At 38.9% G+C, this 25092-nt stretch overlaps 1 protein-coding gene across 1 annotated transcript in view; it reads left to right on the top strand.

The window, feature by feature from the left end:
- Positions 1–1642: 1642 nt before the first annotated feature.
- The window catches only part of LOC108703217 (phosphoribosyl pyrophosphate synthase-associated protein 2), a 41883-nt gene continuing 18433 nt past the window's right edge, over positions 1643–25092 (top strand). The window contains exons 1-4 of the mRNA XM_018239294.2: positions 1643–1802; positions 9842–9971; positions 18984–19036; positions 20738–20804. Of these exons, the coding sequence (XP_018094783.1) occupies positions 9889–9971; positions 18984–19036; positions 20738–20804 (203 nt within the window). The 5' untranslated portion in view covers positions 1643–1802; positions 9842–9888. The remainder of the gene's footprint in view (positions 1803–9841; positions 9972–18983; positions 19037–20737; positions 20805–25092) is intronic.

Below are 25092 nucleotides of genomic sequence, written 5' to 3'. Positions count from 1 at the left end.
ACTGGGAGTGCTTCACTCCCCATATTAACCAGGTCCCCCATGAGTTGCTGAAGCAGCATTTAAAGCTGCCAAAACCGCAGAAAGGAGCCGAAATCTGGCAAATGGAGCAGAAGCCATTGGAAGAAGCCAAAGGGCGCTACAAGGAGTGAAAAGACGCCAAATGGAGCCGAAAGAGCTGAAGAAGAGAACCTGCAGAAAGGAGTTAGAGTTGACGAACAAAGCTGAATAAGTTCCACTGAACACCAATGTTTTTTAAATTAATTGTATTAAATTATTATTAATTACATTTTTTAAATTATAGGAGGGCCCTGGCCACCAATGGGTTTTTTTTAACTCATACCTCCCAACATTTTGGAAGTAAGAGGGACAAAAAAAATTTTTCCGCATGTAGCGCAGCAATTTTTTTTTACCACACCCCTTTCTGTGGCCACACCCCCTAATTACCATGTTTGTTTTACAAAATTTGGCAGGTTATGAAAGTTTGAAAATATTTCTCCTTATCTAAACTGTGTTTTTGTGTCTCAAAATTGTTACAAAGTAACTTATTTGCACCTGTTAGCTGTTCTGGGCTCTCTGCTAAAAGCCAATTAAGTGAGAAACTTTGTTTCTTTTTCTGGCTGTTCAGTGCAGAGAAAATAGGGACTTTCCAGTACAAATGAGGGACTGCGGGTTGAGCTGTCAAAAGAGGGACTGTCCCTCCGAAAAAGGCACAGTTGGGAGGTATGTTAACTTGCTACTAGGCTTGCCATATTTTCTGGAAAAAAATACCGGCCTTCCTATATATTTATCTTTTTTACCTATTAATAACATTGGGATCTACCGGCATTTTTACCAGCCAGGCCAGTAAAATAGCGGCCAGGGGTCAACCCTACTTGCTACGGGGGCCCTGACGACAAATGGCTTTTTGTAATCTTTTTGTAACATTTTTTTAACTTGCAATGGGGTCCTGACCACCAATATCTTTTAATAACTTGTGGGGGATGTTTTTACTGTGTTAGCGCTCATGTCGATGTAGTCTTTTTATTGTGGTGTGGGCGGGATCCGCAGTGGGGCTGGGACCAGGGGGCCAAGAAAATGTTGTTGTATGGGTCGCTGTGATTTCTGATGCCAGTTCTGTCTCCATTTATGTGAATTATCAAACCATTGCAGGTGGTAGAGCAGGTTCTTGAGGTGGAAGCCCTGAGGGGCCCAGTCAGACACTGCCCACAGCAGCCACCACAGCAGCCAATCAGACACTCTCATTCTTTGGTTGCTAGTGGTTACTAGAACAGGCGAAACCTTAGTTTATTCATATTCAAATCTTAAGGGTTTTCTTTGGTGTACATAGAATTTTAGGATTTTAATGAAGTGAAGCCTTTCACCTGCCTCTCCTTTCTGCTATAGAATTGTTTAAGGAAACAGAGAGACAATGCCATACGGATTGCAAACAGTTTTCTTTCTTTTTGCATTTGAAGCGTTTGTAAAGGGTGAGGCTGGGCAGTGGGCAATGGGCAGTGGGCACTCCTCTATGTCTCACACTAGCCGCTACTCCCCCCGCCCCTCTATCACCAAGTGGAGATCGATGCGCTCGGCGCTCACTGCTTCTTGCCTCCTTGTCATTGACAGGCCTGAAAGTCTTATGACGCCGCAAGCCGTGGAAGTAGGCGGGGACCAAGTCTGGGCTTCCATCGATGCTATCGGTACTCGCTAGGCTCATGCTGCGCCGCCATTTTCAGTGCCCGAGAGAGGGAGCGAGTGAGTCCTAGAGAAAGAAGAAGCAGGAGGGTCCCTGGAGCAGCTGGACTGGCTGGTGGAGAGCACAGGTACGCGAGGGGATGGAGGGCTGGCTGGCACACAGTGAGTTTATGTGATAGGCCTGGGACTTCTTTACTACAGTGTCAGTGCATGGGATTCCTCTGTCTGGCACTTGGCACATGCCAACCTCATTATACCCAGTTATTTTATCTTTCTGCCTTCTCTCTCTCTCTCTCTCTCTCTCAACACTCACACACTTGCACCTTCACATACTGACTTCTGCACTATCTGTCTGTCTATCCCCTCACACTGTCATTACATCTCTCTTTATATACATATATTGTACATACTAATATATATATATATAGAAGCTGTCCTTTAATTAGGGCCCTACTGAGCCCTCTGCATTCTTGATGCCTCTCTCTCTCTCTCTCTCTCTCTCTCTCCCCCCCATACTATATATATATATATATATATATATATATATATATATATATATATATAATGTGTGTCTGTCTGTATCTATCTATCTATCTATCTATCTATCTATCTATTATCTCTCTCTCTCTCTCTCTCTCTCTCTCTCTCTCTCTCTCTCTCTCTCTCTCTCTCTCTCTCTCTCTCTCTATCCCAGTGGTAGGACAGGGCCCTGCTAGTTAGAGCTTACTGGATAGGGGGTGTGCAGCTTGTGGCCCTCTAACTACATCTGTCAGGTCTGTTTCTTTAAGGACAGCGGGGTGTTTGCAGTGATGCATGAGGGCATTGCTGCACTGACTTTAACTCCCTGCAAATCGTCAGCCGCTGAAAGGGGTTACAGTCCAGTAAGAGCTTCCCTGGTTAATTCAAAGCCCCAAGTATTCCTACATAGAAAGGAGCCCCTTCTCCTCCATCGGAAGCTTTGGCTGTTCCAATGACCACTCTCTATATTCCATATGCAACCCCCGGTCAGTGCAAATTTCTCATTTCATACACGCTGTAATCTGTTCATGTTATGAATAGATTTTATGGTGTCCAGGACATTGCAAATGATATTTTGTTCCCTTGCTTTATATGACTTCTGAGAATCCATAGCTCGCTGGTCTCTGACGGCCACTGAACTACACTTCCCAACATTCCTTCACAAGTGGGAGACTGGTGTAAGGGGGAGGGGGGTGCTGGGAGTTTTGAATCCTTTCCTCTTTTGAAAGATGCCTTTTTAGGAGAAATAGAAAAGCCGTAACAAGTTGGGTGAGGCTTAATGTTTTATAGATGGAAGCAATAACAGTGTTCTGATCTGTTGTCAGATTGCATGAGTGCTTTTTGGGTACTTCTGTTTTACAGCAGACGCATAAAGGCCTCTCTGGCTCATAACAACATTAATATGGAGGCACAAATATGCCCAGTGTATCCAAAACACTGCGTTCCATGCTCTGTTTATATGATAAAATCATTTTTGGCACAACATACCCCTCGGCTCCTGGTTATAAAGACATGTGGCTGTGTATTTCAGCATTGCTGGCCTGTATCTGTACTGGTCACACGTGGAAGTGCAGCTCCTTTTGTTGTGAGCGTGGCTTATGAACCGACGGAGCGTTGGGAATTCTGGGTGTGCTCTCTGATATATCACATTATTTCAGTTGCCTCCTGAATATTGTGTTGGTTGCTGTGGCTCTCGAGTTTCCAAATAACTGATTTATTGGTCCCTGCCCTTGCTCCTTCTGGTTAAAAGAGTTGTTCATCTTTGAATTAAATTTTAGTATGATACAGAGAGTGATATTCTGAGACAATTTGCAATTGGTTTTCATTTTTTATTATTTTGAGTAATTTAGCTTTTCATTCAGCAACTCTCCAGTTTGCAGTTTCAGCAATGTGGTTGCTAGGGTCCAAATTGCCTTAGCAACCATGCACTGCTTTGAATACGAGACCAGAATGTGAATGGGAGAGGGCCTGAGTAGTATGAGTAGTAAAAAGTAGCAATAACTATAAATTTGCAGCTTTACAAAGCATTTGTTTTTTAGATAGGGGTCAGTGACCCACATTTCAAAGCTGGAAAGAGTCAGAAAAGGAAGGCAAATCATTAAAAAAAAACTATAAAAATAAATAAATAATGATGACCAATTGAAAAGTTGCTTAGAATTGGCCATTATATAACATGCTAAAAGTTAACTTAAAGGTGAGCCACCCCTTTAATGTTATTTAAACATGATTTAACTTGCTGGCAAAGGAAGCATTACATTTTTCGTTATCAGGCATCAGGCGATCTTGCTCTGTCAGAAGTCCCTACTATACCTGGAATGTGTTGGTGTTTCTAATGAGTTTCTTGTGTGTACATTGACCTCCTCTTGCATTCAGCGCTGTTACTTGTGTCTTGTGTGCTTGCTTTGTTTTATAAAACATCCCGAATGCATAGCTGGGCTCACAATCAACATTCCTTATTCATTTGAACCCTTGAGTATAGTACAGGTATGGGATCCGTTATACCGAAACCCGTTATCCCGAAAGCTCTGAATTACGTAAAGGTTGGCTCCCATAAACTCCATTTAAATGAAAGAATCCTCTGTAATAATAAAACAGCTTATACTTGATCCCAACTAAGATATTATTAATCCTTAGTGGAAGCAAAACCAGATTCTTTGGTTTATTTAATGTTTACATGGTTTTCTACTAGACTCAAGGTATAAAGATCCATTATCCAGAAAGCTCCAGCTCCCAAGCATTCTTGATAATGGGTCCAATACCTGTAATACATATGGTAGAATCGGTATTCTTTCATACACACTTTTACATGTATCCATTAATATCCTGTAAATTACATCCTTATACACAAAAGCCATGAATATCTTGTAAATGATATCCTTATAAACGGTGTGGTCTGATGTCATTTCTGTCACATGACTCACTGAAACTTGTGTATTATAATAAATAAAGTACCCCCGGTTGCAAAATATGAGGACATTAGAAGTTACCTCGCACTTCCATGATCTGTATAAAATCACTCAACCTCATGTTTTTATATGGTCATGAAACTCCTCGGTAATATCCTTATAAGTTACAAGAGGGGGTACTTTATTCACTATATTAACTGCGCTGAGTGATGTCATCAGTTATAATCGGTGTTCACTTTTGTAGTGTTCTGTCTCATGACTTGTATACTTGTGTGTTATAATAATACAATGTACTCCCTGCTGTAAAAATATAAGAAGTCTCCTCTGAGTTATATGATCTATATAAAAAGTCCTAAAACTCCTTGGTGACTCATAGTATCCTTATATTTTACAACAGGGGGTACATTACCCCCCCCCCCGTTACCTGTAATACATATTGTAGAATCAGTATTACATAAAAGCCCTGAATATCTTTAATTTTTTGATGTTACTGTCCGTTTAAGGGATTTTGAAGCCTTCTGAATCCATTATTGTCCTATCATTTTGCCTCCATACTGGCACCAGTACACTGCTTAATTGCACAAAGGTGGCAAAATTATTGGCAGCAATTGCCCTGAAAAATTTCTGCAAACATCAACTAGAGAGCGGAAACACGGCTTAAATATTTTCCCTTGATATGGGTTTTCCTGATTCTCTTTAACTGTCATTTTTAAGTTTGAATATCATTAAAATAACAGACTTGAAAAATGCAGATCTTTTAGAGGCATCACCGAGGAGAACGGCGAGGGTTTAACAAAACCGTTTGTGATGCCAGAAAACGAATGCATTTATGCTGGTTGAACATAATTTCCTCTCATTTCTTCTGTGGATGCGGCTTTTGATTGCCATGCAGACTACATATTCGTGAACAGAGAAGATAACACCGAAAATTGCACTGAAAGGAGACAATTGTTCTGTTGAACTGGACCAAGGAAATCATGAGAAGTGAACTACCCATCTCCATCCTTCTACTAATAGGATTGATAAACGGGACTTGCTGTCTTAATTCTGGTACAAGTCTAGTTATTCACAGCACTATATACATCATTTCTTCAAGAACAGCCAGTCCATTTGCCATTTACAGATAACCCTCTGACTTATGTGCCTAAAGCACAAGTAAATTAAGTGTCTTGAGCAAGGTCACAAGAAGCTGACATGAGAATCCAATCCCTGGCCTCCGTAGTTCATAATTCAGCAGTGATGAATTCCTGGACCAAACCCATTAATCTTCAGTAGCAATTACACTTATAATTTACTTGAAAATGTGCAATGAATATATATATATATATATATATATATATATATATATATATATATATATATATATATATATATATGAGGTCCTCTACTCAACCCATTATCAATATATTTAAGACAGAGACATTTTGTGCTACTGCTACTAAAAAATGCCTTACCCTTTAAACAACACAGGGATTGTTTGTCCATATATTGCAATATATAAAAGCTGGCCAACTACGTCATTCATCCCATATCTGGCCAGTCCTACGCTCAATTTTCATCTGATTCATTAAGAATTATATTGCTTCATTATACATTTTACAAAGGGACTAAGTTTTACCTGCAACTTACCTGCTGCTTTCAAAGTAAAACTCCCAAACTTGGCTGCCCTTTTATTAGACACCAGTGGGATCACCTGACTATAGTTGGAGAGGGTGGGAGCTACAACATGGAGCTGGTCACTGCTCCTGTAGAACTATAACAAACAAGGGAAAGTTGTGTGTGCTCACCACTAATTTTTAAAACCATTAGGCGGGGGTGCAATGAGGGTGTGATCACAAAATACATATAGACAAATATATATATATATATATATATATATATATATATATATATATATATATATATATATATATATATATATATATCTATCCTTCTATCTATCTATCTATAGTCCTCAAAAAAGGAGCACTCACAGGTCTTATACGTAGAAAAATATTTAATAAGGGCACAATTTCTAACGTTTCGGCTGGGACACCAGCCTTTCTCAAAGTGATACAACTACACAAAAACGGTTGATATACAGGAAATGACAAGTGGGGGTTGTGTGACATGTTGCCAATTCATTGGTTAATGAGTGTCTATACACCATTCAAATGAACCAATCATCATCATCCAATTAGGTATTTGCATTAAATAGGGAATCTATTTAATGCAAATACCTAATTGGTTCATTTCGAGAGTGCCAAAAGTATATATATTTGCAGAGATGAGGCCGCACTCGCAGGTCTTATGAAAAGGAATCAGATTTTATTAGGCACGACTGGCGTTTTGGCTGGTACACCAGGCTTTCTCAAAATGGCACCATTTGATATAAACTGTTGCTCAAGTATTTGTTTTGAGGGTATAGTTTTCCTTTAACTTCCCAACTGAAGCCCAGACCACACTGAGCATGTGCACAGTCTTGATCTTGCAAATATGTTTAACAAAGTTACAGTGACCACCTGTGGCCCACTTTGAAAGCATAAATCATTTGTTTCATTAGGCTTCTGGTGCAGTAAGTTTATGTTAAGTATAAAATATACAGCATTTCTAGCATTATTTTATTTTAGACTTTAGTCCCAATTTAATATAAATGTTGCTCAGCTCATCGGGCCAAATTGTTTCTCCTCTCCCCCCTCCTCTGGATATTTACACAGTGTAGAAGAGCTTAGCTGGCATTCTGGCCCGTTGTAAATCTCTGATAAGAGCAGACTTTGTATATATAGACGTAGTGGCGAACTTCCAGCCCTCGCAAATACCACCGCAGATGTCCTCATCCCATGTAAGGAGGGACAACTCTGATTGCTCACTCAGCACTACCCTGGAATAGGGGCATTGCATTAATTCTGTTCAGGGGCAGAATTTCCAATTGATCTTTTCCCCAACCACTAATCTGTTTTCAGAAGGTAAGTATTCTGTGCTCAATTATTTGGGTGTATTATACCCCTGGGTTTGCATGGCAGTGAGTAGTATTTGGTGACCAGTAAGTGCAGAGACAGTCGAGAAGATTCGGGGAGAATAATTGCCCGGCGACAAATCGCCTCTTCTTTTGGCGACTAATCTCCCGAACTGCCTCCCCGCCGGCTAGAATCGAAATCGCCTGCAGGATGGCACTCGGATCGATTCCAGTGCCATCCCGCCGGTGATTTAGATTATAGCCGGCAGTTCGGGGAGATTAGTCGCCCGAAGAAGAAGCGATTTGTCTCCAGGTGACTAAACTCCCCGAATATTAACGTGAGTCTCTGCCCTAAAGCATAAAATTATCCTTTTTCGGCAAGAGATTAAAGGCAGCAGTGCATCATGAGTATGTAAAGTGCAGCTTCTCCTACACTATCCTGTTTGCTCAAATACAGGTATGGGACCTGTTATCCAGAATGCTTGGGACCTGGGGCTTTCCAGGTAACAGATCTTTCCGTAATTTGGATCTGCATACCTGAAGCCTACTAGAAAATCATGTGAAGATTAAATAACCCCAATAAACTGGTTTTGCTTCCAATAAGGATTAATTATATCTTAGTTGGGATCAAGTACAAGCTACTTTTTTATTATTACAGAGAAAAAGGAAATCATTTTGAAAAATTTAGATTATTTGGATAAAAGAGACAGGCTTTCTGTAATTCGGGGGTTTATGGATAATGGATCCCATGCCTGTGCAAGTAAATTCTATGGGAAGACTTTGATTCCACACAGTTTAATTATTGTTTATATATTTATATATTTTCATCAAATACAGGTATAGGAGAAACCTTTTATCCAGAATGCTCCGAATTATGGAAAGGCCACTCCCATAGACTCAATTATAATGAAATACTCCAAATTCCAAATAATTTCCATTTTCTCTGTAATAATAAAACAGTAGCTTGTACTTGATCCAAACTAAGATATAATTAATCCTTATTGTGTTTGTCATGTTTACATGATTTTCTAGTAGACTTAAGATATGAAGATCTAATTACAGAAAGATCCGTTATCCGGAAAACCCCAGGTCCCAAGCATTCTGGATGAACGGCCCCATACCTGTACTTCATATTTTTAAAAGAATTATTTCATTTTCTCTGTAATAATAAAAACATTTGGATTTCATGTTTAATTTGTAATGGACTTTTTATGTCGGGGCGACAGGTCCGATTTAAGCTGATTCGAAATATCTTGCTGCATATTCTTTTTTAAATATCATCCAAGGGCACCTTGATTATGGTGGTCAACTATCTGGAAAAATCTGTGTCCAACTTCACCAACCAACCAAGTCATGGGATACATCTGGCAGACACAAATATTTAAGCCTTATGCCAATGATTTGATCACACGGGGGGAAAGGTTGGGGTGAAGATGTTGTGCCAATGAAAATTGATTTTATTCAAAAAATACTGAGAAAAAAAAATCTTGATTACAGCAATGCAGTATGGAGAGACTTCGATACCCTAAAACAGTACAGTGAATGCTTATAGAGCATGCAGCATCTTGCCAGTTAAGAGGATGCATCACCTATCGGGATTAAAATCTGTTCTCCAAAACAAAAGTCTCCTGAATCCTTGTTCCCTTCCTTGTTTGTGACATTAATTGATTGGTGTGCTTCCTTTCCTCCACATTTTCAACCTCCATAATATAGCCCTAATTTTTTTGTACCATTATTCTGCAAACGAGAGGAATTCTAATAGCCATTTTTGAAATTCTGGCTTGCAATAGCTGTGACTAGTTACATATTAAAGGGGTAGTTCACCTTTAAGTTAACTTTTAGTTAGTAATAGAATGGCCAATTCTAAGCAACTGTTCAATTGGTCTCCATTATTTATTGTCCATAGTTTTCACATTATTTGCCTCCTTCTTCTGACTCTTTCCAACTTTCAACTGACCCCATCTAAAAAATAAATGCTCTGTATTGTTGTTGTTGTTGTTATTGTTACTTTTTATGACCCCTCTTTCTATTCAAGCCCCATCAAATTCATATTGTAGTCTCTTATTCAAATCGATGTGTGGCTGCTAGGGTAACGAGCCCTAGCAACCAGATTGCTGAAACTGCAAAATGGGGAGATGCTGAGTAAAAAGCGAAATAACTCCAAAAAAAATCACGCTCTACATCATACTTAAAGATAATTTAAAGGTAAACAATCCCTTTAAAATGGGCATCATATCATTGTCATGGATTCCACTTAGCTTAAAATTTCAAGTCTAAATGTAATGTTTTTTCTTTTTTTTTCCACTAGGACTGGCCATCCTGAATTAGTAGGGGACACAGCCAGACCATCCCAGGATGAATGTGACAAAGGGGGGACTAGTGCTTTTTTCTGCCAATTCCAATGCATCATGTGTGGAACTAGCCAAGAGGATTGGAGAGTAAGTATAAAATCTGGCATGCAAGTGTGAGCCCGAGGAATGTTGATCCCCCAAATCCCACACTGTACAGACTTGGATTCTCTTGTTCCCTTACACCTGCCTTTGGGCTTTGTCATGCTTATCTGCTGCAATCAAACCTAATGGACTTTTCTTTCCCATTTGGAATACACATGAATATTTAATTTAGTGTAGTTTAAAGGAAAACTATACCCCCAAAATGAACACTTAAGCAACAGTTTACATCATATTAAGTGGCATATTTAAGAATCTTACCAAACTGGTCAATGTATTTAAGTAAATCTTGCCCTTTTACATCTCTTGCCTTGAGCCACCATTTTGTGATGGTCTGTGTGCTGCCTCAGAGATCACCTGACCAGAAATACTGCAGCTCTAACTGTAATAGGAAGAAGTGTGGAGGCAAAAGACACAACTCTGTCTGTTAATTGGCTCATGTGACCTAACAAGTATGGTTTGTTTGTGTGCACAGTGAATCGTACAATCCCAGGGGGCGGCCCTTATTTTTAAAATGGCAATTTTCTATTTATGGTTACCCAATGGCACATACTACTAAAAAAGTATATTATTATGAAAATGGTTTATTTACATGAAGCAGGGTTTTACATATGAGCTGTTTTGTGCAATATCTTTTTATAGAGACCTACATTGTGTGGGGGGTATAGTTTTCCTTTAAGCCATATTCATAAATCTGCTCAGATGCCAAAAAAGGCACAATGGAATCTCCTATGCAGAGAGACAGTGAAGAAATTCTTTTGCCCCCCATTAATGTATCTGCCTTTCTGGCAATGGGTTGCATTTCAAGGACCAAAGAACCCCTAATAGGGAATTTACTAGAATCTTACAGATTGCCAATCCAGGCCTGTTAGGAAAAGTGAGTGTTAGTTGTGAGGTGCTGTGATGGTAGGGAAATGGAATGTAACACTGGGTTAGTACATACAGTAAAGTTGACCATGCACCTAAAGTTATGCTTATTTGTTTGGGCCAAATCCAGCTCATCTGATAGTTTGTCCCTCAGAACTGCAGGTCAATGCACCAATTGGTCCTTGCCCAATGGGATTTTATAACTTATCCAATAGATATATGGTCAATTTTTGGTGAGATTCTAATCAGAAAAGTAATGGTGAGGGCCCCATACATAAACAAATAAGCTGCCAACTCTGTCTAGGGCTTGGGGGCAGGTTTTTTTCCAGTCTGTGTATGGCCACTTTATAGCAGAATGTTTTTGGGAAGGGGTTGCATGTGTAAGTTATGTATATAATGCTTAAAGGACCAGTAATAGCAAAAATTTTACAAAAAAGACGCCGACACATATTAAATTTAAAATTAAGTTATTTTTAAAGTTTAATATGTGTTGGTGTCTTTTTTTTTTCGTAGCATACTAACGAATTGTTTACAAAATGTTTTTGCTGTTACTGGTCCTTTAAAGAAACAGTTCAGTGTAAAAAAAAAATTGGGTAAAATGTTTCTAATATAGTTAGTTAGCCAAAAATGTAATGTATAAAGGCTGGAGTGACTGGATGTGTAACATAATAGCCACAACACTACTTCCTGCTTTTCAGATCTCTAACTCTGAGTTAGTCAGCGAATATAAGGGTGCCCACATGGGACATAACTGTTCAGTGAGTTTGCAATTGGTCCTCCGCATTCAGCTCAGATTCAAAAGCAACAGTTATGACTCATGTAGCCCCCCCCCTCCAGTCACTGATTGGTTACTGCCTGGTAACCAATCAGTGGAAACCAAGAGAGCTGAAAAGCAGGAAGTAGTGTTCTGGCTATTATGTTACACATCCAGTCACTCCAGCCTTTATATATTAAATTTTTGACTAACTATATTAGAAACATTTTTTATTTTGCACAGCCTATCTATTTACCCAGTTTTTATTTTTACACTGAACTGTTCCTTTAATATCAGGGTTGTCTACATGTTGATAGAGCCACAGGTTGGATGAGAAAATTGATCCCCATGCAGGATAGTCAATTATGGGGCTTCTCCACTAATAATTAAAACCATGGTGTGGTTATATTGTGGGGAATAAGCCTTAAGCAATGTGGTTTTATGAGAAATACACCAGCACAAGTGTTTTTCCCTGGCGGTGAGTCATTTGTTTGAAGGTTTTACATTGTGTAAATGTTTGAATCCCGGCATACACGGGTTATGCTTATTTCTCACCCTGACATATAATTATCTAGTCAGAGGTCACCAATTATCTTATTTTTGTCTTGAGATCAGATGAGATCACCTGTGACTAGTATAGAAAGTACCTTTCTTAAAGGGGGTTTATCATCGATAAAAACATTAGGGATGCACCGAATCCACTATTTTGGATTTGGCCGAACCCCCGAATCCTAAACACAGAGTTTTTACATCAGAATTGGAGTTTCATGTTTTTATGTTTTTATATGGTCATGAAACTCCTCGGTAACTTATAATATCCTTATATTTTACAAGAGGGGGTACTTTATTCACTATATATAAAAATACAGTCCTCCAGGTCCCAAAGCTAAAGCTGAGTTAAGTGAATGACATTTATATACTTAAAGGAGAACTAAAGAAGTAGCTAGAAATGTTGTACATGATGTTTTGTGCTTCTGTACCAGCCCAAGGCAACCACAGCCCTTTAGCAGTAAAGATCTGTGTCTCCAAAGATGCCCCAGTAGCTCCCATCTTCTTTTCTGCTGATTCACTGCACATTCTCTGTGCTGCTGTCACTTACTGAGCTTAGGGACCCACTCACAATATACAGTACACATAGAATAGAAATGTCACAATATAAGGCTGATTAGTAATTAATACAGATAATTATTACATGGCAGCACAGAAACCAGTGCAATTAGCATCAGAATTTAATAATCAGCAAACCTGTAGCATCAGCTTATATTACAGCCAGGGAAGCTCATTTTCTGCTGGATAATTAGTGACGAGCCCTAAGCTTAGCTTCTCAACAGCCAATCAGAGCCCACTGAGCATGTGAGTGTCACAGACACTTTCCAAGATGGTGACCCCCTGTGACAAGTTTGAAGTCCTGGATCATTGCTGCTATTGACAAGCTGAAACTTTAGCCTCGTGCAATAAGTTCACTATATAAAATATGAAATTTTTAGATTCAATCATTTTTAGGCTTTTGTTCTCCTTTAAAGGCACATTTGCTAGAAGAATGTACCTGCCTGTAAGTGAACTCTACTAAGAAAAGGCAAGTTTCTTTTTGTGTTCCCCCAAGGGGAAGCTTAAGTGACACACACATACCGAGGTCCATTTTGGAGATTTCCTCGTGCCTAAAAATTTGTCACCTGCGTGGTGGCAGTTGTAGCCTTCTTGAATAACAAAAAATAGAGAACTGGCTTCCCATTTAAGCATTTGTATGTTTCCATGGCACATAAAACTGCATTGTTCCCTGTTTGGGCACTGCTAGGAGACGCCATTCTTTAGTTACCTCCACTTTGTTGGTTCCATATTGTCCCTTGTTGTGTGGCTGTAAGAGTGAATGGGGGCGGTGCAATTTTGGGTGTTTTTATCCCGCTGTACAGAGACTGTTATGAGCATATTTATACCCATGTAAATACCTCTTTATACCCATGTCAAATTTAAAGGGATTGTTCACCTTTTTAGTAGAGAGTGATATTCCGAGACAATTTGCAATTGGTTTTAATTTTTTATTATTTGTGGTTTTTGAGTTACTTTGTTTTTTATTCAGCAGCTCTCCAGTTTGGAAAGTCATCAATCTGGTTGCTATGGTCCAAATGACCCTAGCAACCATGCATTGATTTGAATAAGAATATAAAATATTAATAAGGGAAGGGTCGGAACAGAAAGATGAGTATTAAAAGTAGCAATAACAATAAATTGGTAGCCTTAAGCTGGCCACAGACGCAAAGATCCCATCATACGAATCATCGTACGATCGGACTTCCCCATCTCCCGACCTGCCATTAACCATTCAGATCAAATAAAGTAGTAAAAGAACAGATCAGCCGATGCTCTGCCCCTGACAGCAATTGTATGAAAGTTACGTCCGACCAAAGCTGGTCTCCCACTGAAAATCATACGATCGGCAATACACGCAGAGATATTACCCGCAGCCGGGTAACCTGTCCAATTGAACCAAACGACCGATTTCCGAAAAATGTCGGGATTCTCCTCCACACACGATCCGAAAATCGTACGAATCCTTGATTTGTACGATTAGATCTTTACGGAGCATTTGTTTTTTAGACGAGGTCAGTGACCCCCTTTTGAAAAGCTAGAGAGTCAGGAGAAGAAGGCAAATAATTCATAAACTATGAAAAAAAAATATTGAAGACCAATTGAAAAGTTGCTTCGAATATGTCATTTTATAAAATACTACGGGCAAGGCCAGACGTGGTGTTTTTACGTTGCGTTTTTAAAAACAGCCAGGTGCAAATCCGGATAAACTGCACTACCACTGAAACTAATGGAAAACGCACTATGGCAATTCTCACAGGGAGCTTGCAAGCTGAAATCCGCCACGGGATATATAAATATGGCGTCCAAATTCAATGAGAAGTGCATGTTGGGAAAAGAATCCTACGTGATGCAAAAACGCCACGTCTGGCCTTACCCTAAAAGTTAACCTGAAGGTGACAGTCGCTCTCTTTTCTTCCATCCCCCATTAGGTTGGAAACGTGACTCAGATTCCAGTTACTTATTCCTGCTCTTACTCGTTAAAATTCCAGTTTTTATGTGTTTTCATTCTCCTTATGTTCTTTGGCTGCCAAAATTAACCTGTTAGGGCAATGCTGAATTCATTTCATATTGACCCAATAGCTTAAAATTAAATCTCTATGACAAACATGTTAAGATTTATGCACTTCTCAATGTAAACTTCCCTTTTCCTGTAAGCGTTTTTTTTTTTTATATATATACTCAGAGTCGTCTGATTTTTAGTAACATTTTTAAAGGCTAAGTTCAGCTGTAATGTAAGAGACACAGAAAAAAAACACGCAAACTGCATAAGCCGATAGGGGGGTCATAAAAGAAACCCAGTAAAGCCTTCGTTATGATCTTAGGGTGCTATTTTTAAAGCGGCAATAAAGTGTAACAGTTTTGTAATTTAATGCTGGGTGCAGTTTAACATTCATGTGTTCAGCACACAGAAACTTCAGTGGGTAATACCCAGTAAATATGCAGAATTTTGCTGTACAGGTATAGGACCTGTTATCCAGAATCCAATGTACTGATTTATTATTACAGAGAAAAAGGAAATCATTGGTGTCTATGGGAGACGGTCTTCTTTTAATTGGGAACTTTCTGTATAACGAATCCTATACCTATAAATGATATTGTTTCATTGATGTATACTGGAAAGTTGCTTACAATTGTATTGTCTTTTATTAGGGATGCGCCGAATCCAGGATTCTGTTTGGGATTCAGCCTTTTTCAATAGGGTTCGGATTCGGCTGAATCCTTTTGTCGCCGAACCAAATCCTAATTTGCATATGCAAATTAGGGGTGGGGCAGGAAATCTTATGACTTTTTGACATAAGGAAGTAAAAAATCTTTTCTCCTTCCGGCCCTAATTTGCATATGCATATTTGGTTTGGTAAAATAGCATCCCTATCTTTTATTATTATTATTTTTATTAAAACCAGTGTTTGGTTGGGGTTCCCCTTTAGAATGTGCGTAAGTCAACATCCAAACCATGCAAAGTCCTTCACGTACATTACAGGTATGGGATCCGTTTTCCAAAAACTCGTTGTCCAGAAAGCTCTGAATTACAGAATGGCCGTCTCTCATAGACTCCCATTTTATCCAAATAATTCATAATTCATATTTTTAAAATTGGTTTCCTTTTTCTCTGTAATAATAATACTTGATCCCAACTAAGATACATCTCCTTTACTGTTTCCAACTCCAGCTGCAGGGACAAAGATCATGGAGCCAGATTTAAACAGATAAACTGAGATTCTATTTGAAGGATTACTTTGCTGCAGCCACTTGTTCTGCAGAGTTGGGGAAAATTGTATTAAACAATACAAAAACTATAAAATCCACATTAAATTACATGACAACACAGGACCCAGTGCAGTCTGTATATTCTGATTATTAATCAGTCTTGTTGTATCGGCTGATGGCAGATATTATTTGACTTGTGCTGTTTTGATAATTTATGACGATCCCTAAGCAGCCCAGACCACACTGAGCATGTGCACAGTCTTGGTCTTGCAAAGATGTATAACAAAGTTACAAGATGGTGACCCCCAGATGATTTGTGCTGTTCACAGAACTGAGCAAGCATTGCCAGTTTTATTCCAGATCCTACTATATATCCTACTATATATTTCTGTTAACTGTGTGGTCAAGTTCTGCTTGCATAAGCTTGTTGTGGCAGCTCAAAGGTTAAGCCTTTACAATAGTAAAAGAAAAGACCTATAGATAGTAGCTATGGGTGCTTTATTTTTCACTATAGTTCACAAATCCACTGTATGTGCTTTAATTCCCCTTTTAAAGTGTTGAACATAAGTGCAACGGATAGGGATTGTGCTGTACACACTTTGCCTGTTTTTATAAATATACAATAAATGAACGTTTTTTGTTATTAAAGGTAGGTGATCCATTATCCGAAAACCCGTTATCCAAAAAGCTCTGGATTACGGAAAGGCCGTCTCCCAAAGACTTCATTTTATCCAAATAATCCAAATTTTTAGAAATGATTTCCTTTTTCTGTATAATAATAAAACAGTAGCTTGTACTTGATCCCAACTAAGATATAATTAAAGGACCAGTAACATCAAAAATGTTTTTAAACAAATTTGTTAGTATACTACGAAAAAAAACCCCACCAAGACTAATTAAACTTAAAAATCGCACAGCCTTTATTAACAAATAACTTACCGAAACTCCAAAATGGCGACGATCCATCGCGCGGCGCTCGATTTCTCCTCCCTGGCTATCTCCTATAAGGAAGGCAGAGAAATCGAGCATCGCACGATGGGTCACCAGATTGCCTTTTCTGAAGAGGAGCGCAAGCGGAGTTTCGGCAAGTTATTTCTTAATAAAGGCTGTGCGATTTTAAAGTTTAATTTGTCTTGGTGGATTTTTTTTTGTGGTAAACTAACGAATTTTTTTAAAAAAAAATTTTTATGTTACTTGTCCTTTAATCCTTATTGAAAGCAAAACCAGTTTATTGGGTTTATTTCATGTTTACATGAATTTCAAGTAGACTGAAGGTATGAAAGACCAAATGACGGAAAGATCCGTTATCCGGAAAACCCCACGTCCCAAGCATTCTGGATAACCGGTCCTATACCAGTACTTAAGCAAAACCGGGCACACGGAGCAACTGAAACTACTACTTGTCTGGTCCTTGCAAGGTGAATAACAGTGTATAGGTATTCCCCTGGCATAATAACATAGGGGTTATACACTGGTGATTAATGAACTGATTTGCAAGACCTGAACATGGAGTAGCCTGTTATTGTGTGGGCAGGAGTTGTAGTTTACAACAGGGGTCCTCACCCAGCGGGCCGCGGCCCAAAAACGGGCCGGGAACACTCCTGCACTGGGCCGCCGAGCCCAGTGCTCAAAAACGAGGTGCGCCAAATTGGACGCCGGCAAGGCCCGAATTTGCTGCTGACTCCGACCCGACACCCCGGTCCTCGCAAAAAAAATTTTAGTCTGTCCCCGGTCCCAAAAAGGTTGGGGACCCCTGGTTTACAACATTAGATGGTGGTTTCTAGTAGGGAAAGCCTTGCAACAGGAATCTCCATGGGTATTCACATAGGGACATCTTCATAATGATTTACAATAATGCATAATATAACAATGGCCAGGATAATGATTTCCTTGAGTGAGAACTTTGGAACAGAGAGAGTAGGGGAGTAGTAATGACTTGCTCTTGAGTGCAGCTCTGTTTGGCAGCACCTATCAGCTTGTTGTGTCTATGTAGGGGTAAAGTCCTAGATACATGTTCTACAGTTAGGCCCATAAATCTTTGGACAGAGGCAACTTTTTTGTTCTAATTTTGGTTCTGTACATTGCCACAATGAATTTTAAATGAAACAACTCAGATGCAGTTGAACTGCAGACTTTCAGCTTTAATTCAGTGGGTTGAACAAAAGGATTGCATAAAAATGTGAGGAATTAAAGCCTTTTTTAACACAATCACTTCATTTCAGGGGCTGTCAAAAGTAATTGGACAAATTAAAAAACTGAAAATAAAATGTTTATTTCTAATAGTTGATTGAAAACCCTTTGCTGGCAATGACAGGCTGGAGTCTTGAACTCATGGACCTCACCAGATTCTGGGTTTCCTCCTTCTTAATGCTCTGCCAGGCCTTTACTGCCGCGGCTTTTAGTTACTGTTTGTTTGTGGGCCTTTCTGTCCGATGTTTAGTCTTCAACAAGTGAAATGCAGCTCAATTGGGTTCAGATTATATCAAATTAAGTGGCATACGAAAGAATCTTACCCAATTGGTATATATATTTAAATAAATATTGCCCTTTTACATCGCTTGCCTTGAACAACCATTTTATGATATTCTCAAAGATCACCTGACCAAAAATACTACAACTGTAACAGGAAGAAAGTGTGGAAGTGAAATACAGAACTCTGTCTTTTAATTGGCTCACATGACCTAACATGTATGGTTTGTTTGTGTGCACCATGAATCCTGGGATCCCAAGGGGCGGCCCTTATTTTTTCAAATGGCAGTTTTCTATTTAGAATTACCCAATGGCACATAATACTAAAAAGTATATTTTTATGAAAATGGTTTATTTAGATGAAGCAGGGTTTTACATATGAGCTGTTTTTATGCAATATATTTACATTGATGGGGGGGGGGTATAGTTTTCCTTTAAAGGAAATCCTATGCATAATCCCCAACTGGTTCTGGTCCGTTTTCAGGTTGTTTGCTCCTATATACACAAGCACACCTCAGCCACTTGAAATTTCGACAGATTATCTCTTTGATGCATATCTTCTCTGATTTACCTGCTCATTGGTTACTGTTATGTTTCTCTTGTTTCTCTAACAGACGGCTGGGGGTTGAACTTGGTAAGGTTCAAGTTTATCAGGAGCCAAATCGGGGTAAGTTTTGAGCCAAAAGTTTAATATTTCAAGCATATGTCTGTAGTGAGAAATGTACTGATTTCCCTGGGTTGTCATTTTCCTGCTAAAAGAGATGCAGTTATAGGGAGTGTTTAGCAGAGGTTAGGGGGATAGTGGAGGTGAGAGTAGGAGTATGGTTGAGCAGAGTTGAGACAAGAGTAGTAGAGGAGAGAGGTGGGCAATTGGATATTGGTGTAAAGAAGAACTGGTCGCCCAGTAGTGGAGCAGAGAGGAAAGAGTAGTGGAGCAGAGTAAATGTAAATAAGTCAGCGCAGCAAATAAAGTAGTAGGATGGTAGAGCTCTCACCATTTGCCTTGAAAACACTATTGTAGCGAAACGCGTTGACGTTTGGGCGCTCTATTTGCTTTTAATTGATATTATACCAGATTGGTTTTCTTTTTAAAAGGCAGCAGCTTTTGGAACAACTCCACCGTTCTTTATATCATTTTCTTGTCCTTTCTTTTTAATCTGAGCAAGTGGCTTTCATAATTTATTCCGTGAAATCATGATTAAAAATCTCCTCTCGTTAATTAACTATTGAAATTATTCGGCAATCAATTTTCTCTAATTATTTATTGCACAGCACTTTAGTCTCTTTGCATTACTATTTATTCAGCTAATATATGAATTTTTAATTAATTGGTGCTTTAATTGATTGTAGTTATTTTTTTATAATTAGCATTATATATATATATATATATATATATATATATATATATATATATATATATATATATATATATATATATATATATTTATCACTTTAGTTTTTTTTAGAATTCACTGCAAGCACTTGCACTTTATACACCAAAAAGGTCGATCAATTAGTGATATTTTTAAAAACTGATTTCCCTACTTTAATTTATTATTACATATAATGAATAGAGGAGTAAGAGTTGTGAATTGATAGTACATTAGGACATAACAGGGTACTTTCTCCTTTTTGTTTTCTTAAGGTGGCCATACACGGGGCGATAAAAGCTGCCGACAGACCGAGTCGGCAGCTTATTGGCCCGTGTATGGGGGCCCCCGACGGGCTTCCCCGATCGAGATCTGGCCAAAAGTCAGCCAGATCTCGATCGGATGGGACTAAAAACCCCGTCGGATCGCAGCCGCATCTGTTCGTTGATGTGGTCCCGCGATCCGACCGCCCGTTCACTAGGATCCGATCGTTGGGCCCTAGGGATCAGCCCGATATTGCCCACCTCAGGTTGGGCATATCGAAGAGAGATCCGCTTGTTTGGCAACATCGCCAAACGAGCGGATCTCTCCGTGTATGGCCACCTTTAAACAAATTTGTGCTGACTCAGGTCAGACCTCTGTTTTGATCCTCGGTTTAAATTACTATAAGGTTATTAAGGTATCAATGTTTAGCTATTACAGGATGGTAGAGCTGTAAGGAAAGAGGCAGATCGGTAACTGGAGAGTGTAGGTCGGCCAGTGAATGCAGCAGCGTTTAGGGCAGTCGGAGATCCATAATTGAGATGTGGAACAGAAAAGAGAGGCATTATTTACACCGGCTTTTACTAATCATGTATCTGTATTGTGTCTAGCTGTAGTTTAAACTGTTGCATTTATCACAACCGTTTCTTGTTACTCCAGGCTTTCTGAGATACAGATAAACTCTACGTTGCTATTTTCATGATGCATATATATTCCCCCCCCCTTCTCCCTCCCAGAAACAAGGGTTCAGATTCAGGAATCCGTACGCGGAAAGGACGTTTTCATCATCCAGACAGTTTCCAAGTGAGTAATGGTCTCATGTAAAGCCCGGCTCACTTCTTCTTATTTGGTGTAAACAAACTGCCTAGTGCCTTGTGCGCATGCCAGTTCCCTGGGCTTGTCCTGTTTGTACTAATTCACACTTGTGTGACAGGCATTATACTTTGATGAAGGCCAGAAGGGAAGAAAGGGAGTTTCAGGTGTTATCATCTAGTAAGGTGCATTGTATTTGCTCCTTTGACGTTGTGTAGTTTCAGCGTTAATAATAGATTTACTGAACCTGTCATGCAAACAAAGTCGTGTTAATTTGCCTAGCTTGTTTTTAGTTAAATATTTATTATTTTAGTTAGTAAGCATAGTGCCTCTGGGCTGTGTATGCAAAAGACTTGTGTAAGCAATGTGTGCTATGCAAAACTATTGGAAAGCTTTAGAGAACATATATATATATATATATATATTTATATATATATTATTTTTTTTTTTTTACTCTGGTAAGGTTCCTGTTCTAAATCATATTGCTTGGAATGCATATAACTAATACATATGTGCATAGAGGCTATATGGCATAGCATAGGAGTCCTTTATTAATTCAAAAGTTAAAAGAAAATAACCCCTGGTAGTGGCAGAGGATATTACTCATTCTTACCCTGGCAAATGCAATCAGTAAGTCCTTGTTTGTGTATAAATGCAAATAATGCAGAGAGGGAGAGCAACACTCATAAACTTAATAACTTTAAGAGAATTATTCAGGAGTGTGACCCTGCTTAAAGGGGAGCTATCACGAAAATGAAAATGTCATATAAGTTTCATCAAACTGAAATAAACATTAACAATTAAATATTCTGCATCGTTTCTAAAATAATCAAGTTTATCTTCAGAATTCCTCTCTCCACATCTGTTTCTCTTCATTCAGTCTTCATGCAGCAGTCAGATACTCGTTGACAGTTTGATCCAATGTATCTTATAGGGGGGGGCTTTGTTTGCCTTGAAGATGTATTAGAGCTCACTCGTGTAAATGATTCCAGTACAAACAAAATCTAACAAAAATCACTGCCTTTTGCACAAATTCTGCATGTAGCGAGACATGATGTCTGGTGATTTTAACAGAGTGAGCTCTAATACATCTTCTAGGCAAAACTAGCCCCCCTATAAGATATATTTCAATGAATATTTGATACCCAACTGCTGCATGAAGACAGAATGAAGGGAGACAGATGTCGAGAGAAGAATAGTGAAGATAAACTTCATTATTTCAGAAACGGTGCAGAATTTTTAATTGCTTGTATTTTGAAAGTGTTTTATTTCAGTATGCTGAAGCTTATATTGAATTTTCATTTTTTCCGATAGTTACCCTTTAAGATTTGATATTTTCTGCCCACAATATTCAACTTTTGGGATATAGATGTTTATTGCAGGGCACATCCATCACTAGGAAAGACCTGCAGTCAGTGATCTCATGGTTTAAAGGCTGCCTGTACCATTAAATAGATCTAGTGATTTCTTTTTTGAAAGCTTATATTTTGTTTTATAGGTTAATTTTGTTATAAACATAGCCGTAGAAGAAGTAGCAAATTAGAAAGATGAGGAGAAGGGTCTCAAGGGCCAAAAGGGTTAGGGTCAAAGTTGTACATTACTGCATACAGATATACAGACACCATTTTATTGTTTCTGGGCGATTTAGTGATTATTAAGTACCAGCTCCAGTTGAGCTCCAGTTCTTCGTGATTTTAACATCTTATTGGGGCACGGTCATTTAGGTTCTGTGGTTACTACAGGTCACATGGTTTCAGTCCTCATTGAGGAATAACAATCAAGGAAATTTCGCCCAGTCTTTTAATAGCAGCGAAGCAGAAATGATATCTTTCTGCTTAGATAATAAAATCATTATATTCTACACAGCTGAGCTATAGGCTTTGTGAATGTGGCCCTATTGCCCCAGTCATCGGTATAACTGAGAGCACTATTAAGAATTAAATATAACAAGAATCATACAATACCCTGTAAAATATATTATAAATAGTGATATAATCATGTATAAATGGTTCTTCATTAAAATCGGTATGTCAAAATAAATAATGAACCCCACTTTCAAATATGATGAGTAAGGAAGCCTATGACCTGTATAAAAGCTCTTACGCTGTGGCCTTGTACTTTTATATAGTCATGGGATGCTTTGTTGAATCTAATATTTATGTAATTTACTTGAAGGGGGGTACACTATTTCTTATGTCGTCAATCCTAATGGCATCTCCTCTTGTATAAATACTGTATATATTAATCTTACTTTATCAGCCCAGAGGTAGCAGCAATGATCCAGGCATTCAAGGATGTGCTAAGCAGCTCTCCATCTTGGATCTTGTTAGGCCATCTTTTTAGTGTCTGTAGCACTGAGGTTTCCTGATAAAGCTCTGTTGTGATCTAGGTTTTAAGCATTTTTATAGCCTAGTTCTTTGTTAAAGGGTTTGTTCAATTTCAAACACTTTTTTCAGTTTAGTTGTTTTCAGATAGTTCACCAGAAATAGACTTTTTGCAATTGCTTTCTATTTGTGATCATTTTTCTAATATTGGAGTGTAAAGTTTCATTTTTCACCTTCTAAAGCAGCTCTGGCTGGGGAGGGGGGTCGTCGACCCTGCAACTGTTCTAAATTTTTAGCTGATGCATTTCTTATCTTTGTCCCTGCTGAGCAGGATCCCCAAGTGTCATTTAAAGCAACTGTTAGGGCAGAGATACATGCTCAGATTCGGGGAGATTAGTCGCCCAACGACAAATCTCCTCTTCTTCGGGGCGACTAATCTCCCCAAACTGCCTTCCCACCGGCTAGAATGTAAATCTGAGTGGCATCCCGCTGGCGATTTACATTCTAGCCAGCGGGAAGGCAGTTTGGGGAGATTAGTCACCCTGAAGAAGAGGATATTTGTCGCCGGCTGACTGATCTCCCCGAATCTGATCGTGTATCTCTGCCCTTAGAATTGATACAGTAGTTGCTGATATTCCACAGAAACTTCTGAGAAATGTATTAACTTGTGTAGCAACTAAATGTAGCAAATTGTAACAGTTCAGAATCCGCTCCTGGATCACTGAGGTGCCAGACTAAAACACTAGAGACACAACATTAAACTTTAATTTTGGAAAAACGATAATAATAAATGGAAAGCAATTGAAAAAAAAAAGTCTATTTCTGGTGAACAATCTGAAATCATCTAAACTGTGTTTCAAAAGTGAACAAATCATTTAAGCTTTAGTTATCCTTTAAAGAAACTATATCTTTCCTTAAAGGAGAAGAAAATGTGGTTTTACTTGGGGGTCCCAAAAGTTAGATACCCCCAAATGATTGTATTTCCTTATTTCACACACCAGGCCTGTGCTCCTATCGGGAGAAAACTGCACAGGCCCGGGTTTATTCCAGTGAGCACCATGGAGCGATCATCTTCCGTCTGCTTCTTTCTTCTCCCGGCTGCGCATGGGCAGTAGAGTGAAAAGTCGAACTTTAATGAAGAAATTGGCTGTTTGGTTCTACTACGCATGCGTCTGCCCTGGGAAATTTGAAGAATGAAGAAGACAAAAGAGGATCGCTCTGTGGTGCTTGCTGATATAACCCCGGGCCGGTGCAGTTTTCTGCTGATGGGAGCACCAGCCGGAGTTTCAGGTAAATATATATAATCACTTGGGGGAGCCTAACATTTGGCACCCCCAAGTAAAAACTCCTTTCCTTCTCCTTTAAACATGACTGACTGTGGAATCATTATGGGTCCATTGCCAAAGATGTTTTCTGATAGAATCTGTGACTTTATTTGGATGCATGCAGCATTGTAACCAGAGCGCTGGTGCAGTTCGCCATTCAACCAACACATTTCTTTATAATTTTCTCCTGTCATTGGTATAAGCAATAGCAGGGACTATGCTTACTGTGTGGCAAGCAGACAAATAATGTGACAAGCCATAGGCAAAAAGACAAGCTACCTTGAGAATGGACATGTAGAGGCACATTTATTAAAGGTCGAATTTTGAATTCATGTGAATTTTTTTTTAACTCTAATAAATTCGAATATACTCAATTCTGTTGGGAGGTTATTTAATAATAAAAAAAATCGAATATCTAAAACTCTAATGGATATTACCAACCCGAAAACCTGAATCGAATTCAAACGAATTTGGGGAAAAAAAACCCAGACTAGTAACATCTTCAAATTTGTCCCTGGACCTCCCCATTGACTTATACATGAACTCGACAGGTTTTAGGTGGCGAATAGTTGAATTTTTAAAGGGCCAGTGTTTATGAAACCTAATAAAAATTTTAATCGAGCTTGGATT

This window comes from Xenopus laevis, chromosome 9_10S (genome assembly GCF_017654675.1).
Source record: "Xenopus laevis strain J_2021 chromosome 9_10S, Xenopus_laevis_v10.1, whole genome shotgun sequence".
Classification (NCBI taxonomy): Eukaryota; Metazoa; Chordata; class Amphibia; order Anura; family Pipidae; genus Xenopus; species Xenopus laevis.
Note: the sequence above shows the minus strand (reverse complement) of the source record. Positions and strands in the feature narration are given on the sequence as shown.